The following is an 18,337-nucleotide window of genomic DNA, read 5'->3' on the forward strand; positions in this document are numbered from 1 at the left end:
AATATAACGCTATATTAACGCGCGAGTAAAGTCCTTCCTTAGAATTTGCTCATCCACAATTTTTAGCCAATTTCACTGACAAAGAAAGTATCACAGCCCGTAAGTTTTACTTACCATTCATTCGCTTTATACTGTTTCAGTCATGCTGTTTTTAATAAATTTTTTTTAAGAGCAGTTATCACAAATACGTTAAGTTTAGATGTATTCCTTGTATATGTGTTCACTATAAGACTGATATTGCACTCACTGCATTGATAAAAACCATTGATAGGTTAACTGGGGAGAACAGAATCACCATTCATTTCAATTTCTTTACAGTCGTGACCTCGTGGTAGGACCGTCATCAAAATGACTTCTCCGCGGTAAAACGGCTTCAGAATGAAGAATTTTGCCTTCGCAGTGGGACAATTAGTATTATTGGAAAAGTAAGATTCTAATTGTCCCACTGCGAAGGCAAAATTCCTCATTCTGAAGCCGTTTTACCGCGGAGAAGTCATTTTGACGACGGTCCTACCACGAGGTCACGACTGTATATGATTTAATAATTTGAAAGCAATCTAAAAAAATGTTTATACTAACCCAATTTCGATAACTTCTACTAGACTATAGTTGATCTTTTGATGACCTTTCACCTTTCTCATAGTTTGTTTTTATCCCTTTTGACACTACATAACTGGAATAAGAAACTTAATAAAAAAAGATGTTTCCAATTTCTCAATATATTTATTTTCTTATATTTTACCATCCTCAAATTGTATATAATCTGTATAAATATATCTTTTTCTTTCTTTTCACAATCTCGATAATTTTTTTTAGCTCTCAATATACATATACTAAATATAAAAAAGAACTTATGCATCCAAAACTTACAAGAAGCACTTACTTTAGCAACAATTATTTATTAATATAAGAATGGCATCATCATTTCGCTTTCACACTAAAAATATTTAAAATTTTCTCTGGAGTTTTTCTTCTCAATTCCTTCTTCTATATTCGATTCTTTTTTATTATTATTCAAATTCTAGCTCGACTAGAAACACAATTTCTATTGACAAAATACAAAATGAGGAAATAATTAACATTTAGTAAAGAATTTATAGATAAATTGAAAAGAAGACTTAATGCACATAAATATTTTTTCCTGATTATCAGGAATGCCACTTAATGGTATAATAATTTTACGGGTAGAAATAAATAACTCAAATTAATGGTAAAAATCACTTAATGTGAAAAGAAAATATTCTCGTAAGCATTTTGTCATTTATAAAAGAAAAGAATTTTACAATATAATTAAAGCAATTAATAACTTTATCTCATGTTATCTTAATCTTAGTGTTTCACTTAAAATTAATAGAACATGTAAAAAGGACAAAGTGATCACTTATAGACACCGTGTGCATGAAGAAAAATCAACTCAACGCCATTGGGGAGTGTGATCTCTTAAAATTGCTGAATTTGAATCTGGCATCCGGCATTCATATGCTCCATTACTTGCTGTTTAAGTTGCATTACATGCTCTTTGAGATTATAGACAACCCCCGTTAATTCGGAATTCTCCCCCTTGAGACATTTTACTTTATCTTCCAACTTGGATATTCTCTCTAGCTTCCGTTTGCGACATTTGGATGCCGCAACGCGATTTCGTTGCCGTTTCCGCTCCAATTTGATCTTTTCCTGATTTTCCATATCTATGGGACTAAGGGTGGGTGAATTTGGAACAGTTTGAGGTTCATCTTTGATGGGTACAAGTACAGGATCATCTGCAAATATATTTATTTTATTAATGTATATTCAATGGAAATTCTTAAATTAGGTTTTAAATTAATCTTCTTTCTGAATGCGTCTCTGTTCTCTTTATTTCATTTTGGAATTGGACGTTGAAATTGCTCAAGTGACAAAGATATAAAATTTAATGGAAATAACATTGTTCTTCTTTATCACCCCCCAAATAAATGGCCACCATGCTAATGTTAATGAACTGAATGACCTCCACATTGTTCGTGAAAGCCCTCTCTGTACACGCATTTCTAAATTATTATTGAAATTTCTTCGTCTCTTCGTAATACAAGATACAAGCATAAATGTATAAGATATTATAATATACGAGATCAGTAACATATTAGCGGTTCTCTTGTCACATGATCTTTGGACTTAAAGTTTTCAGTTTACTATATGTACAAATGAAATTTTCCGTCTGTTACAAGAGATAAGGCATCTTATTTATTTTTCCCTACATAGGAAAGACAGTTGATCTGAAATTTTCTTGCTACTATCGGCAATTTCTTTCATTTAACTACTTATACAAAACTTCAAAACAGCCTAAACCTTGCATTGCTACCACACACACTCAGAGAATTTTAATTTAATCAGCAAATATTGAGAAACCGAAAAAAGACGAAAATCCAAGAAATGTCTTAAGTGCAAAAAAGAGCTAAACAAGTGTGTGTTGAAGAAACAACAAAACACTTTTAGTAAAAGAAAAAAAATGGCGAAAATTTAAATTTAAATTAGCAACTAAAGTTGTCTTGATGCCATTTTCTTTCTTCCTCGATTCATTCAGTATATTATGTATATTTACTTTTTGACTTGATCAATACATAAATGTACTGTGCGAACAATACTATATATTATTCACACACGAAAAAAACGAGGGCCATTTTTACCCGACCCACACACATTTTGCATTATTGTCGCGCTTCTTAATAATATGGCAGCCTTTGTGCAAGAGGAAACTTTCCAATTGAATTTAAACACATAATACACAAGTATTTCCTGAATCCCCAAGATACCTGCATCAAGTATATAAATCGTTTCGTAGAAATAACCTGGCACAACAACTCTATATAAACTAAAAGTTTTAGTTCAGGTAGAAAATTCCTTAAAATTCATTACGACACAAAACTCATATAGATACCTTTGCGTTTAAATGTGTCTGTGGTTTTGGCCATCATTTTGAAGCTTGCCTACCTACGGCTATGTAATTGACAACTTTTTTCCAGGTATATTATAAAGCTATGTATGTAGGTATTCATTCATGTATTTTTTTCTTTTTATAATCATGTGATGAGTTTATATTGAATTATGCTTTTTTTATTCAGGGAAATTCTGAGAAAATTAAGTATTTCTCTATACTTTATGTAGATACTTAATAAAATTTATCAATAAAAGAAAATTCATTGACGCACAAAATTAAGACCGAATTGGAAAAATTTCTTATATAAATGTTTGAAGATTTTTTTGAATATCAGTATACTTTTATTTGTTTAGAAATTAGCAAATTTTAAACCACATGATCTTGAAAATATTTGAAGATTTAATAATATTCAGCTAAATATACTTGACTGTTCAAAAGATATAAAATCTTTACAAGAAACTTTTTATTATACTTGTTTGAATTTTATAAAAAGTGATTAATATAAATTCCCAATTGGTTTCATTCATCATAAACATTTCTTATAAAATCAATTTTTTTATCAAATTGGTTCACAAGATATTCAAATGGAACATTATTCATTTTGCATGACACAGGAAATACCCCAAATACCAAAACGATAAAATCCAGAACTAAGAAGTTTATAGAATTTCCAGAAAATAAAATTATCAAAACTCTACTCTAATGACTCTAATTCACATCCCTTGATAACTAACATTTATTTCGTATTATGTTTTAAGGAATATTATCATGAAACTTTCAGCATAATACTTTATATTCTTTATCAGTATTCTATAAACAACCTAAAAGACCTAACAGGTATGAAATGTTCCCTCACAAGAGTATTTTATTGTGTTATACGTCCAGTTCCAAAATTAAGTGAGATAAAAAAGAGAAACGCGTCGTTTAATAGCATTTTTGGCGTCTATTTGACTTACCCATATTGGTATAGGTAACGACAGTTCCACCGCTCATGGACAGGGATGAGGAATTCATCGTGTTGTTGTTACTGCTACTGATGTTGTTGTTGTTGTTGGTTGTTGTTGTCATGACGGGTGCATTGGTAGCAACAATATTTTGTGTTTTTTCACTATTATGAAGTGAAATAAGCGCTTCCTCGAATCCTTTGGCATACATGGCCTGTTCTAAGGTGACCTATGGACAATTACAAAAAAATATTCAATGTTAATTTATTGAATTTTCACCAAATTGCTATATACAAAATTAAGCACATGTGTTTTGCAACATATGTGTGGCTTATAAATAAGTGATAGTTGTCTTTTCAATATGTACCTTTTGCGGGAATACCAAACTGGGTGTGGGTGTTTGAAGTGAATTATTGCTCATGATGATTTTCTCCAGTTCTGGTGAGGCCAACTTGAGCATTTGCAGATCTGGACTGCTGATCACAGACGTTGTGTTTACGGATTGATTGAAGCGTTGCCTCTTTGGTTGATCCTTACTCCCATTTAAATCCAATGTAAAAGGTCGCTTGAGAGTACCCCCGGCTGTTGTGACTGGAGTCGTGGTAAATTGGGCATTTTCCTCATAAAATGACTCCATGTTGTTGGGATTGTCTCGCATTTTCATAATTACAGGTGTTACGGGCAAATCACTTTGTTTCACAGAGATTTTTTCTTTTGCGTTCGAGAAGCTTTTATATATATTTATGTATTGTATATATATTTTGTAGTGTCTTAAATAGCACAAGGGAGAGGCGTGTGCTTTAAAACGTCACACTGACAATCTCACAATATCACGTAATTGCAAAAATTCCTCTATTTCTTCCACTTTTATCTCAACTTATTGCCTTCAAAACACTTTTTTTTCCTAATTAAATCCATCATAATTTTTTTTGTAAGCTTGCAAGGTCACTTCATTACTACTTTATATGTAGTATGGAATATGTATGTATATAGCAAAAATCCTTGGTTACTTGTTTTGCGTATTTGGCGTGTCTTTCACACACACATCCACACTTGAGAGTCTCTGGGTGATAAAAATTTAACAAAATTTACACATCAAAATGTACATAAAATTGCTAACTATGTAGAATTTTTGTCTTTTGGCTAAATAAAAAAAATTAAATTTATAAAAATACTGCACAACACTGAATTTCTTCTTTCAATATAACACGATGAATAGAATGTAGTTCCTGAGCTCTTTACTGCACGAAGGTTTTCACACAAATGAACGAAAATTACTTGTTCGAGTCTCTTAAGTCATGACTCATGTACAGTATGGACTCGAATTACTTATATTTTTCAGATATTTTTAATTGATTTTTTATCTTAATTATTTGCAAAGATAATGATTTTTTAAAGAAAGATTGATAAAAAAAATTTATATAAAATAAAAATGATAACGTCACCTAAGGGACTTACTGTAGTTTAAAAATACTTCATGGCGTCATATTTCTCAATGTTCATTGGTGGGAAATGGCGTCATGGAGTTAAACGAAATTTCCCATTGGTGTAGGTTTCTTCGTGAAGCACTCCATTTCATTTAGATGAGCTACATTGGATGAGATTAAACGACACGAATTTTTTAGTAAGAAAAAAAAGCGACAAAATTAAACTTCGCCATTTAGTTAGAGCTTCTATGAACTTTGCCTTTCATTATGCAGAATTATGCAGTCAACTGATCAGTATGATGCATATTTAAAGCTCCGATCGTCAAATGGTGTCACTTTGATATCGTTGCAATTATTTTATATTGTGCCTTCTTCTACAGTACATTCATCTTCTACGTCTTCTACTCTTTTTAATATTTTTATTTTAATGAAAAAAAATTAGAAATGGAAGAAATTTTTTAATAGGATCTGATAAATCGACACTTAATTCTCAAACTAAGATTTTTATTTTGTTTTAATAATAATTATTTAAATGTTTGTTAATTTACTAAAATAAAACTAATGAAGATGATGTGGAACTGCATTGATATTTAAAAAAATAAGTTTGATGGTTGATATAAAAATTCTTTATGGTTACCTCTATTTAAATCTGTAGTCTCACTTAGAACTAAAATAAAATTAAACTTTTTAATAAAAATTTAAAAACAATTTATCATTCTAAAAACCCCACAATTTATCAAAAAGAAAAATTCTAAGTAAATTCCGAATAGAAAATTGGTGAATTCATAAAACTACCCCATTTCACATTAATACTATCGCGAATTCTTTATAGAAAAAAAATGAAGGGTGCATACAATTTGCAAAGTTTACATTGCTTCTCTTCCATTACTTTTGTCACACTGCTAGTGCGTTGTCTTCCATACTCACATCACATTCTCAGTTTATACTTATTGCAAAGTGCTACTAAAGAAAAGAGCCTTGACACGATTGTTTTATATCGAAGAAAATATTTTAAGTGTATTGTATAGCTCTGTTGACGAACTTTGTAGACAATAAATATTCTGTTTTTAAAAATATACACAACAATATATTATTTTGGTACATTCCAATTTGCATTTATTATTAAACTGTGTTGGAAAGTTCATTATTCGGTGTAGATATTTTGTTTTTTCTAGAAATATCTATTCTTTCAATTTATCGATACCATTACGTAGATGTTGGAGTCTAGAGCGATTAAAGGAAGGTGATCAAAAATCATGATATACCATAGTACATCATAAAGTTATCTGTAATTATGGTAGAAAAAACAGCGAATGGCTTATGTTATCAGACGTCTTGTATCTTATCATTAAGTACTCAAAAGAAAACGGAAATGAAGATTGCAATTTCTCGGGAAAAAATATAGAACATTCTATAAATGCTCACAGATCAACAAATAATTGCCCTAAACTTTTGTGAGTCATTGTGGGAAGGAGAAGGAAGCGGGAAATGAGGCAAATTAAATATATTTGTAATTTTCCGCCAAAGCGGAAGTTGAGAAAAATTCTCACATTTATTTAATTCATTTCATCTGTATCTTCTGTATGTCCACCACAACATAAAGAACATAAAGTAGAGAATTCAAGCCACGTGACATTGTGTAAAAAAAATAAATGGTTGGAATGTTGCTTCTGGGTGACAAAAAAAACATTGTATGTGTACACACATAGGCTACACAAACTTAAGAAAATGGAAATAAATTTCGCAGAAATTGTTGTGCACAGATGTAAAATCCATGAGTCATTCATATACCAAACAGTAAAAGAAGCTTGTGAGCCTCTCGTGAGTGAAGCGTATTTTTTTTAAATAAAGATTTTAGGACCTTAAGAATAGTTGTCTTTTTAGCTTTATCCTATATTTCTTGAACATCAATTTCAAATTAATTTATTTTAATGCAAATTTTATGCTCAAATCTCATAATGAAATGTTCTTAAAAAGAAATGTTTCGCAGGAGAAAATAGGAAAATCTTTCAACGTTTTGTGAAGAAAATATTGATAGAATATTGTTTTACGAGACTTAAGGTGATCCCTCGGTTTTTGCAGTCGAGATGTGGAATACCAGGGGATTGACGCTGCTGGAAAACTTACGATCACTTCTGGGAAGTAGAAATACAATTCTGTGAATTTATTATATGACGCTCATGGGAGAGAAACATTTGAAGCATTCAATGGGAGTTGAATGAGTCATCGCAGATCAACAGGTTTGTTATGTAGAGAAATTACACGAATTTGCCTACATGCCGGCTATGAAGGTGAAAATATGTTGGTATATTCCACATATAAATATTTTAAGCCAAAATTGATGGGAAAACCAATTTTATCAATAATTTTAGGAAAGGGGTAAACCCTTGTAAACTACTTGGAGAAATAAAACCAATATATCAGGAATTCTGTATCGTACCAGATTGTGAAACTTCGGACAATCCTAAAAATCTTGTATTGATTTTGAGCAGGAAATTACATAAATACGATTTGCAGCAACACTGAAGCTCATCTTGTTTAATTTAGGATTTTAATAAAATCTTAAGATACTGTAGCGTCGCCGATAGTCCTTGCTATTCTTTTACTTTGATAAGCAGATATCTAGATGATGTCTTGTGTATCTATTTTCAATTATAAGCGTGGATCAGTTCTGTCCAGAATTTCTTAATGCTCTTAAATATGTATCATCTTTTGGTGTTTATTTCCAAATTTTGTTCAATTAGCCCAGAATTCAGATTCAGATTTTATTTGAGGTGATCGCTATTATAGTCGCTCTCTCAGTCCAGTGCAGCTAAAAGCTTATTATTGTGGAAACAATTAGCCCAGAAGAAATAGAATAAAACTCATTCAACCTCCAAAACAAGGGGTATTTATCTGAATGAAAATATTCGGATGATTTACCAAAAAAATCAAAATTCAACAGACTAATATTTTCTTTTTTTTTAGTCTTAATTTGGTAGGGACTTAGGAGCAAAAGCCTAAGAGTACTAAATTCTAGCCAAAGAAGTGAAATACAATTTAGTACTTTATAGGCTTAAATTTAGTACTCTTTCCCATTGTATAGTACTTATACTTTTTCAGCTAGAATTTACTATATGTTTCCGATAGAATTTAGTACTTTTTAACTATTGAATTTAGTACTTTTTTAGATTGAATTTATCACTCGTCTAGATATGAGTTAATTCAATCTTAAGAAGTAAATTCAATAAAAGTCCTAAATTGTAATCGAAATCGTCGAAAACATACTAAATCTAGCCAAAAATATACTAAATTTAACTGAAAAAGTTCTGAATTCAATTGGAAAAAGTACTAAATTTAAGCCGAATAAGTAGGTACTAAATTCAATCCTGAAAAGTACTTATAAAATAGCAAATTGAAATGGAGAAAGTAGTGAATTCTAGCCGAAGAAGTACTAAATTTTAGATGAAAATGAGAATATACAGATCTTTGGAAATATTGTGATTATTCGCTAATCTTCGGATTATTCGCCAAAACAGTCAAAATATTCGGCAGATAAATTCCCCTTGCTCCAAAATTATCCACAATTAAGACAATTATTCGAACTATGTAATAAAAAATAAACAACTTAGCATGACTTGTATAATAATATAATTCTTTCACTCACACCATTGTCCAATAAAAGTAAACACATTTACGAAATTGCAAATAAAAGCGTCTTTATTGTAATGCTAATGTATTTATATTATATACATAATTTCTATATTTTCATCATATCAATTTCAACGGAAATGCAATAATAAGTAAAAGTTATTAAAATAATAAATTACATAATATAATATATAGTCTAATTTTGTAAATAAATAAGAAAATTTTACAAGAATATCGCTTATAATCTTTTTCGTTGATAAAATCTACCTGAAAGAAGTGTAATATTATTATTTACTCAAATTGTGTAAAAATAGCATCTTTAAAGATCAAATGGAAGTCAGATTTCTTTTTTTTTTTTAATCTTCTCACTAAATCCAAAAATATTCTTTTCATTTAATTCTATCGTGAAATATAAAAAAAAAATTCAGCTATATTACTACAAAAAAGTGCCTATATGCTAAATTTGGAATTTATTCACGATATAATAAATTATATATTTTAGTGTTTTCTTCGTGTGTTCCCTTAAAAAAAATTACTACAAAATATACAAAGTGGCTGCATGTAAAATTTCTGGAATATAAAATTTATTATTATACGTTATACTTCCTCATATTAATTTGCCGATATTTTTCTCATAAAAATGAATATTTTACGTTAAAATTTTTCTTTCAAAATTTCGCATTGATATTTAATAAAAAATATATAATTTTAACGGTACACCAAATGCTTTTACGTGAGATATGAATGGTATACTCTCATGTCTTTCTTTATATGCGATAGGCTTTCTATTGATACGGATTCAGTGAATTGTTGACATTATTTTCCAAAATAAATTGCAAATAATTTCTATCAATAAATTTTTTTTTTTTTTATGTTCCTTTCATGCCAATTTTTTCATTCTCTTCACACACTAATATCATAATCGCATAATTTCACCAATATTGCCTCAAAATCCGTATCACCTATGAATTTATTAAATATATTTATTACGTGGAGTGGCTACTCTTTTTTATAGAATTTAATTTAAATAATTAAAAAAAAAGTTTTAGATAAAATTTAATTAATACTTTTGAAGTGTTTTGTATGTTTTTTTTTGTTGGATAATTTTATGTTGGTATTATAAATGCATAGCAGCAGAATTTTTCAGTGAAAAATTCATTTTTTTAACTACAGATTATGGATTCTACATGTTGTATACATCTTTCATTACTTTGCACTATTCCACAATCCTTTTACACAATTTTTTTTGGGATAAATATTTTGTTTTATTGATATATCTTTTCTACCCTAAATCATTCACTATTCACCCCCCTCCCCCATCGAGATTTTGGATATAAATTAGCCACATTTTTTCGCATTAATATTTTCACGAATGCCTGTTGTATGTATAATTAAATGGTTTTCTTTTCTTTTTTATATAGTTTTACATACACATGTCTTGTCTTCTCTATACAACTTATATTTATCTAAATTTTTGTTTTATTATTTTTGCAATCCTTCTTTACAATCATTTGTGTGAACTTCTCAAAAATAAAAGAAATAAAAAGGGAAATATGTTAAAATTCACACAATGCGACTATGTGCGTGCTAATACTCTATCTCATCTATTAGTTTCATCAATACCAAGCACCCAGTAGTGATCCAGAATATCTTCACTGGAAAAACGCAAATCCGGATCTGATTGTAGCATATTTGCAATGAGATCACGAACACCCTCGCCAATGTCATTCCAATAGGGTTCCGGGAAGTCATAGATACCCGAGAGAATAGCATCAAAGAGGGGCTCTTGCTGATTGTCTGGCGAGACAAACGGTGGGAATCCACAGAGAAGAATATAGAGAATAATTCCAGCGGCCCAAACATCAATCTAAAGAGAAAAAATCAATGTTTTTTTAAAGGGTTTTCAATGCAATTTTATGTGTGATAAACATCTTACTTTTAAGCCATATCCTGTTTCCATGAGGATTTCTGGGGCTACGTATGTGGGTGTACCACAAACAGCCAGTAGTGGTTCAGTTACTTCACATGCAAGCCCAAAATCACCTAATTTCAGCTCCGTTACCATCCCATTTCCATCCAATTTTACCTAAAAAAAAAAACATTTCATATTAAATCGTTTTATAAAGAAGGATGAGGGCAAATTGTTTTCTTCCTTCTCTTCTAATAAAATCATTTTATGTACATTTCATAAATTTTCGAGCCAAAATCAATGTTTATTGTCGTAAAATAGCATTGATTCAAAACGATTTCACTAGCCAAATATTCTAAATTTGCTATCGTTTCATTCAAATCTATCATAAAGATTTAAGATAAATCCAAATAAATCGTCAATTTGCATTGTGTGGTGAACTTACAAGTAAATTTTCTGGTTTAATATCACGATGAACAATGCCGAGGGAATGGAGGTACGCCATCGCTGAGGCGAGATGCTTTATCATAATTCTCGATTGATCTTCAGAGAATCGGGTAACTTGAGTAATTGCATCAAATAAATCACCACCTGAATGCGGTAGAAGAAGAAACAATTGAGTTGCATTAATAGAAGCATAACAATGGATATTACGATAAACAGTTGATTAGAGAGACCTTCAACTAATTCCAACACCAAATATGTATTCTTTGGTGTATCAATGTCCATATATAGTGCCATTATATGTGGATGGTTTAGCTTCTTCATCACCCGTATTTCAGCATCAATATAGTGTTCCTTTTAATGAACAACGAGAATAGGAGCAGATTAGAAATTGTTTACGATGCATAACACGAGAGACACAAATTTAATTACCTTTCCTTGACATTTGGATCTATCGATAATTTTCAGTGCAAACTCCTGCCCCGTGTTCTTCTCCTTAATCTTAAGCACCACGGCAAAATTTCCATCGCCAATAATTGGTCCCACAGTGTATCGATTCTGAATCTCAATTGGGAGACTTTCGGATTTTGTATTTGCATAGTCCTCCTCTAGGCAAACATACGTCTCATTGTGACTCTTTACGGGCATTTTTGGCTTTGGTCCACCCTTTGCAACCCCATTCCGCAATGTTTTTCGCGTTTGCCGTATCGCCTTACTCTCCTCAAGTTCCAAATCAAAATCATCATTACCCACCCTCTCATTTCCGTATGCAAAGAAAACGTCTTCGTGCGAAAAGAAGTCCGCAAGCGTAAGAACAGGTGATCCACCCAATGTGAACACTTTCCTTACACATCCCGTGTCAAGGTTGACACATTGCGTGATTGCAGTTAACACGTGTTCATACGTTGGACTGTTGCGTTTATTTAGGAGCAAACGATGTATCTAAAAGAAATGCACACATTGAACGTCGATTTAAGTATTTCTTTACACGTCCATTAGACAAACTTTCTTTCAAAAATAATGACCCAATAAATAACAAGCATGGCATACCTTTCGCGGTTTTACACCATTTCGTATTATCGTAACTATTCGAGGAAATACGACCCGGTCACGCTCATCGAATTTCACGACGGAAACTCCATTTGAGCCGTTTTTTAGTGGTGAATGTGGTCTGTAAACCCTAAATGATGGAAAAGATTTTTTTTAATGTTAAAAAATGTTGTTTTTTTTATTTGCTAAAACTTGGAGGATCGATGTTTCAAACCTCAAAAATTTAAACTTAATTTTCTCTTAAAAGAAAATATTTTTCCAAGCTTTCATTCGACGATATTGAAGTAATGAAACTTCCCTATACGTAGAATTTATCACGAAGTGTTAAATAGATTTTAATTCTAGGCCAATTGAAAAGTCGAATTGGCCACTTTGGCCAGCAAAATCCTCAAAGGGTTAAAAAAAATCTCTGTTTAAAATGCTTAATTAAGAAATATTTATGTGCGTTTGTTTCTAACGGATTAGAATGTTTGCTGAGTACACACAAAAAGAATTTCTCGCTGTATTTTTCTTAGTTTTTTTTGCAGAATAAGTTCTTCGTTTTACAATAATTTAATAATGTATACAAAATGCTTCAATTAATGATTTTTTCTATATTACTAATTAGAACTCTGAATAATTTATTTTAAACTGTTAATATTTTGCGAATATTTAAGGAAAGAATTTCATGAGGAGAAAAATTAATTTCACATTTTGTTCATTTATAATTGGTAAGAATTTATCTTTATAATATGTTCAAAACGTGTTGTCCGATGTTTTTTAAATCAATATGAGGTCTATTTTAAAGCACAAATACTTTCTTTCTGAGATTAAATTCTGTTAAAACAAAAGGTATTAATGCAAAGTATTTTTTTAAAGAATATATAGAAGTAATTAAATCGAAATGAAATTCCTCACTAATGTTGTTTTCTTTTATTGTTTTTTCTCTTCACCTTATTTTCACTGATATTACAGCAAACGTGTAATTAAAATTATGCAAAAAAAAACTATGACGCATAGAAAATTGTATTGCTTGTGTTGAGATAATGAACATGTGAGGTAAAAAAATAGACTTTCAAATATTAGTTGGTGTTCCACTTCGTGGTCAACACCAAGTATTGTAATCGTCGGAAAAACCGACCACCTCAGATCGGGCTCAAACTTGGTATGAGCACGTTTCAGACAACCCACATTCCAAAAATGGTGGTGGAAAATTTTTGATCCGGCCGGCCGGTCGCCCAAACTTTGCTTTATAGCTCAAGAACGGTAACAGATAGAGACTTCCGGTTTGAAGTTTTCTATAGAAATGTGGGTGTAAATTTTCATTTTTTCGTATTTTCAAAATCCAAGATGGCCGCCGTCCGCCATTTTGAAATAGTGTCAACCACTTCCCTTAGAGCTAGAGGTCTGAAATTTTAGTATGTTATGGGGCTCAGTGAGACGTTTTCATCGATAACTCATACTTGAAAATCGGTCAAGCGGTTTAGCAAATATGGCGACCTAAAGCAAAAAGTGTTTTTTTCAATATAACTCGAGAACGGCTTGACCGATTTTGACCATCTTGGTATCAAATGAAAGGTTTCAAGAAGCCCTACAACTGTTTAGAACATTTCTAGTTTCCAAAACATCCGCAAGAGGCGCTAAATTCAAAAACAAAAATTGCCTAACTTTAAGGGGCAATATCTCCGAATCCCCATTAGGCAAATCTTTTAAATTTGGATATGTTGTAGCCTGACTCAATATCTTTCGCCAGTCCGAAAATGAAGAAAATCTATGTCGCCGTTTAGAAGATATGACCATTTGAAAAATTCTTGAATTTGAAAAGTTCTAAGAGCCATATCTCTTGAACCGCTTGACCGATCTTGCTCATCTTAGTATCAAATTAAAGGTTTTGCAAAACTCTACAACTTTCTAGAACATCAGAAACCTCTAGAACTATTCCTTCATGATAAAAAATGCCTAAAACTGTTTTGGTGAAACAAAAATCCGCCATTTTGTGTTCTAGTGGTGACCTTGAAATGTATCGAAACATATGTCAGATTATAGCTTATTTCAATACCTTTCCATAACTAGTCAAGAAATTTCTGTAGGTTTTATAGAACTTGAGATATGACCATTTTTATGCATCAAATTACTGAATTTTACAAAAAAAAATCAACTTTGCCTACTAATACTGATCACAAATCGTATTATAACGCATAAACTAACTTCTATACGTTGTGGGACACCAACTCTTATAACTGGACGCGTTATGATTGACTTTTGAATTTTATGTTTTTTTTTGTGTGATTAAATCAACTAAAGGAAGCAATACATGTGCAAGGACGTAGTAAAAAAACATTAAAGGAAATTCAATTAGAACACTTACCTCGATAGGCGATTGTTGTTCTTAATACTAGGTTGCGAACTATAGTCCATTTTCTTAAAGTTTTCTGCATTGCACGAACATACGTAACTTTTCCCATCTTCGAGATCATCGAGACTCACAACTTTCTTTCCATCCAATGTAAAAATATTCCTCACAGCTCCAGGTACTTTGACAATATCCTCCAGTAGCCTCGTGAGATCCTCTGCTAAGCTCTCAAATGATCGATACCGATCATTTGACACGGGAATTACAATTCCTTGATAGAAACGATCACCATTCCTGTAGAAGCGCACCCGTTTTGCCTTCCTCGTGGGTGTTCGACTACTTGAAATGCGCTTCTTTGTCGGTAAGATCTCCTTTGCTGCTGCCTTTGCATTTCCTGCACCTTCATCACTTATCTCTAATTCAATGAGCTCCTTTTCGAGTTCGGAATTGGAACTTGTGCGACTATTGCTGCGACTCAGGCTCGCCTGTGTATTATTGCTTGACGTGACGGTCGAATTATTAACCACCTTCTCCATTCTGTTCACCAAAAAAGAGCGGAAAAGATAAAAATTGGCTATATTAGGCACTGAAAATACTGAATTTAATATAATAATAATAAAAAAAAAGATTGCAAACTTGATATTTTATCTGCATGATATGCTCGTGATTCAATTCAATGAGCATCATAAAACGAAAAGAAAGCCCCACCACACACTTCATTTTACACCTCTCTCTCAAACACGTAATTACTCTTGCTCATGCACGTCTAATTCTTAGCTCCATTAGCCGGAAATAAATTACTTCATACACTTTCCTCGTGATTTTCCCGTTTTCCCTTAGTTCTGCATAAAAAAATAGTAACAACTGCATGTACACTGCGGGCCAAAATCATGCTGAGTGCTTGTATTTGTCGACAAACCGCATAACAAATTTATCAATGAATTTTATTTTTCAAGCAAACAATTTAATTTATACTACTTGACTGCCATTACGCCCATTTATATGAAGTTCAGGGATGATTGTGAATTACTTTAATATGTACATAAAGTTCACTGTTCCAGTCTCAAACGGCGCATCAAATGCGTTTTCTCAAACGTTAAAAGAAATTTGTATTATAAACATTACCCCGTTTTAGCTGAAGAAGCAATAAATTAATTGCTTAAAGCCACTGCTGTGTAAATATGATTTTATGCTAAGTATGTTGAGCTAGACTGATTTATTAGGAGGGAGCTACTGAAGGTAAAAGTCAAAGAGATGCGCAGAAGAAATATTGAAATAAATTTTTCATTAATTTTATTGCAAAACTTGACCAAGAAACTCAATACAGTAGCAGTCCTACCAGACGAATTCGTTGTGGAGTTTTTTTCCATGTTGGAGTTTGTATTCTTTATCTATCTCATAGGTATACATTTTTCGTGAATTACGGTCGTATTCTGTGATCAAAAAATCCTTAAAATTGTACAAATTTCAGTTTAAATTCTTGAAATTTCAAAAATTTCTTAGTCGCAGTGTAAGGCCCAATAAGGGAACCTGGGGCAAAAAGTTAATTTTTTGGGAGAAACATTTTCCTGATTGCCCTGAAAATATTTGAGTTTTTCCATGATGACTATCTTATAGGAATTTTTTCGGACTACAACTTTGTCTCAGATGATTTTTTTCTAACTCAACGGGAAAATACATTTTCAGTCCATTTTCCGGACCCTTGCATCAATTATTGTGAGATCAGTTATTGTAAAACTTTGTAGGCTTAGTTATAAAAGGTACCTTTTAACTATATTAGAACAATTGCGAACTAATATTTATTAAGATATTGGAGATGTATTGTCTTGTCTTTTTAACATTTATTTGTTTTTAATTCAGGAAAAACCTATCCAATACCTATTGTTTTGTAAAATTATGAATGAATCCAAATATGAGACCTACTTAATTGGTCAAATGTGTTGCAAAAAATAAAACGTTTAATGAAAATTCGCTTAATAAATCGGTTTGTCCATTTAATGGAATTTAGCGTTTGTTTAAATTGAAGATGAAAATCAAATTTTGGGGCATCAGTTACAATACAAAGCGTCTAGCATCAGGAGAACTAAGTTGTCAGTTCCGACAGCTTCCAGAACGCAATCTAATATCTATCAATTTTTTAATCCAAAGTAAGAGTTGGCTAAAATTGTTCAATTTAGGTGTAGATTCTGATAAAAATCTTTTCTTTTCTTACAATTCTTCACTTTACAGGTTTTTTTTTAACAATTTTCCTGAACAACAAATTCATTGTTTTTTTTCTATAAGGAACAATAAAACGATTTAAAAAAAACACTCATCTGTCAAAATCTTACAGCAACTTTTCAGTTGTTAGGAAAGAAAAGAAAAGATTTTATCAGAATCTACTCATTGTTCGTTATATGGGGCAAACAGTGTTGAATGACTTTTAATATGAACTTCGTTCTGTGGTGCATTCACTGTAAAAGGCATCTGTGGCATCCGCACTACATCTTAGTAGGTAAAGTTTTTCCTTAGTCAGAGCTAAATCCATTGATTTGGCGTCCAAGTGTGCAAATGCAAAGAATTCTGAATGCATTCAATTCATTCAGTGAGTGCAATCTTTGAGTTTTCTGATTTTACAGTTAACTAATCACCGACTTGGGAGCACGTTCAGTGTAAACACACATAGTATGTCTTGTGTGGAATTGAAAGAAAGTCTTGATTATTGCGGTTTATGTTCCAATAATTCTCCACGACCTAATTTTTTCTTGTCTTTGCACATCATTCACATTTGGCACTTTTTTGTCTTTTTTTTATTTTTTATCGTGAATCTATAAATTATTTACATTTTGAAAAAGAAAAACATTGGATGGCACTAAAACGGAATTGGCGAATGCGTGGGCGTAGGAGATGAGCAAAAATCTATAATTTCTTACATAATCTTACAATCCTCGTCAATTTCCTTCTTTTCCTTCAATAAATATTGGGTTTTTGCTGGGCTAAATTGCAAACATTGATTTCATTTAGGAAATGTGACTGATTTTTTTGCTTGTTTGATAAGAATCGCCCTGAGGAAATTTCTCCTTCGATAAAACACGGAATCACTTTGTGCTTCGTTCGGGCAACATAGCTCTGAGTGAGAGGGGTGGGTGGGTGATTGGTGGGTGGACGGACACATTTTCCGGCCGGAATTTTCACTCTTTCCACCCACAACGCGCAAAGTGTCGGGTGTCGGCCTTCAAATTGGAACTTTAGAGAACCCCCATGGGGGTATTTTTGTACCGCGAATGTAGAATATTCTCGGAATTAATCATATGTTGCTGCTGGAAATGGGAGGTGCGGGCGGTTGTGGAGCGCGATGTGTCTGGAGAAATCGCGACTAACACAATAATTTATCAGATTCCAGACATTTTTCCACGTCTACACAAACTTACCTCCTCCTTTTCTTTCCACAATTTCACTCGCACAGATGTTTTTGAAATTTGCAATTAAACAGCAAGATGCGGAGTTTAGAGTACACAAAACATTTCAATAGAGTCGGAAGATTTACAGTGAAGAACAACCAAAAATTTTAAGAGAAGAAAATCCACACGCGAAGCAACTTTTGATGGACTTTTTTTACTGGAAAAAAAACCAATTTTGACGTTTATGGTGACAATCAGGGGTGAGGAACCTTTCGATGTGTCATCCCATATTCACCACAATCCTCTT

General features: G+C 31.9%; 2 protein-coding genes across 2 annotated transcripts; both read right to left on the reverse strand.

The window, feature by feature from the left end:
• Positions 1 to 703: 703 nt before the first annotated feature.
• Positions 704 to 6,181, reverse strand: LOC129785887 (transcription factor Jra). Its single transcript, XM_055820554.1, has 4 exons — positions 5,923 to 6,181; positions 4,226 to 5,446; positions 3,871 to 4,087; positions 704 to 1,760 (listed from the first exon to the last, which is right to left on the reverse strand). Exons 2-4 carry the CDS (start codon positions 4,520 to 4,522, stop codon positions 1,441 to 1,443), a joined length of 834 nt encoding a protein of 277 aa, XP_055676529.1. The 5' UTR covers positions 4,523 to 5,446; positions 5,923 to 6,181; the 3' UTR covers positions 704 to 1,440.
• A 2,785-nt stretch (positions 6,182 to 8,966) lies between these two features.
• Positions 8,967 to 18,259, reverse strand: LOC129785831 (serine/threonine-protein kinase GL21140). The gene is made up of 8 exons (XM_055820467.1): positions 18,061 to 18,259; positions 14,666 to 15,187; positions 12,319 to 12,448; positions 11,701 to 12,210; positions 11,502 to 11,622; positions 11,270 to 11,415; positions 10,852 to 11,001; positions 8,967 to 10,782 (listed from the first exon to the last, which is right to left on the reverse strand). The coding sequence occupies exons 2-8, from the start codon at positions 15,184 to 15,186 to the stop codon at positions 10,516 to 10,518; spliced, it is 1,845 nt and encodes a 614-aa protein (XP_055676442.1). The 5' UTR covers position 15,187; positions 18,061 to 18,259; the 3' UTR covers positions 8,967 to 10,515.
• Positions 18,260 to 18,337: the final 78 nt, after the last annotated feature.

The sequence above is a fragment of the Lutzomyia longipalpis genome, chromosome 1 (genome assembly GCF_024334085.1).
Source record: "Lutzomyia longipalpis isolate SR_M1_2022 chromosome 1, ASM2433408v1".
Classification (NCBI taxonomy): domain Eukaryota; kingdom Metazoa; phylum Arthropoda; class Insecta; order Diptera; family Psychodidae; genus Lutzomyia; species Lutzomyia longipalpis.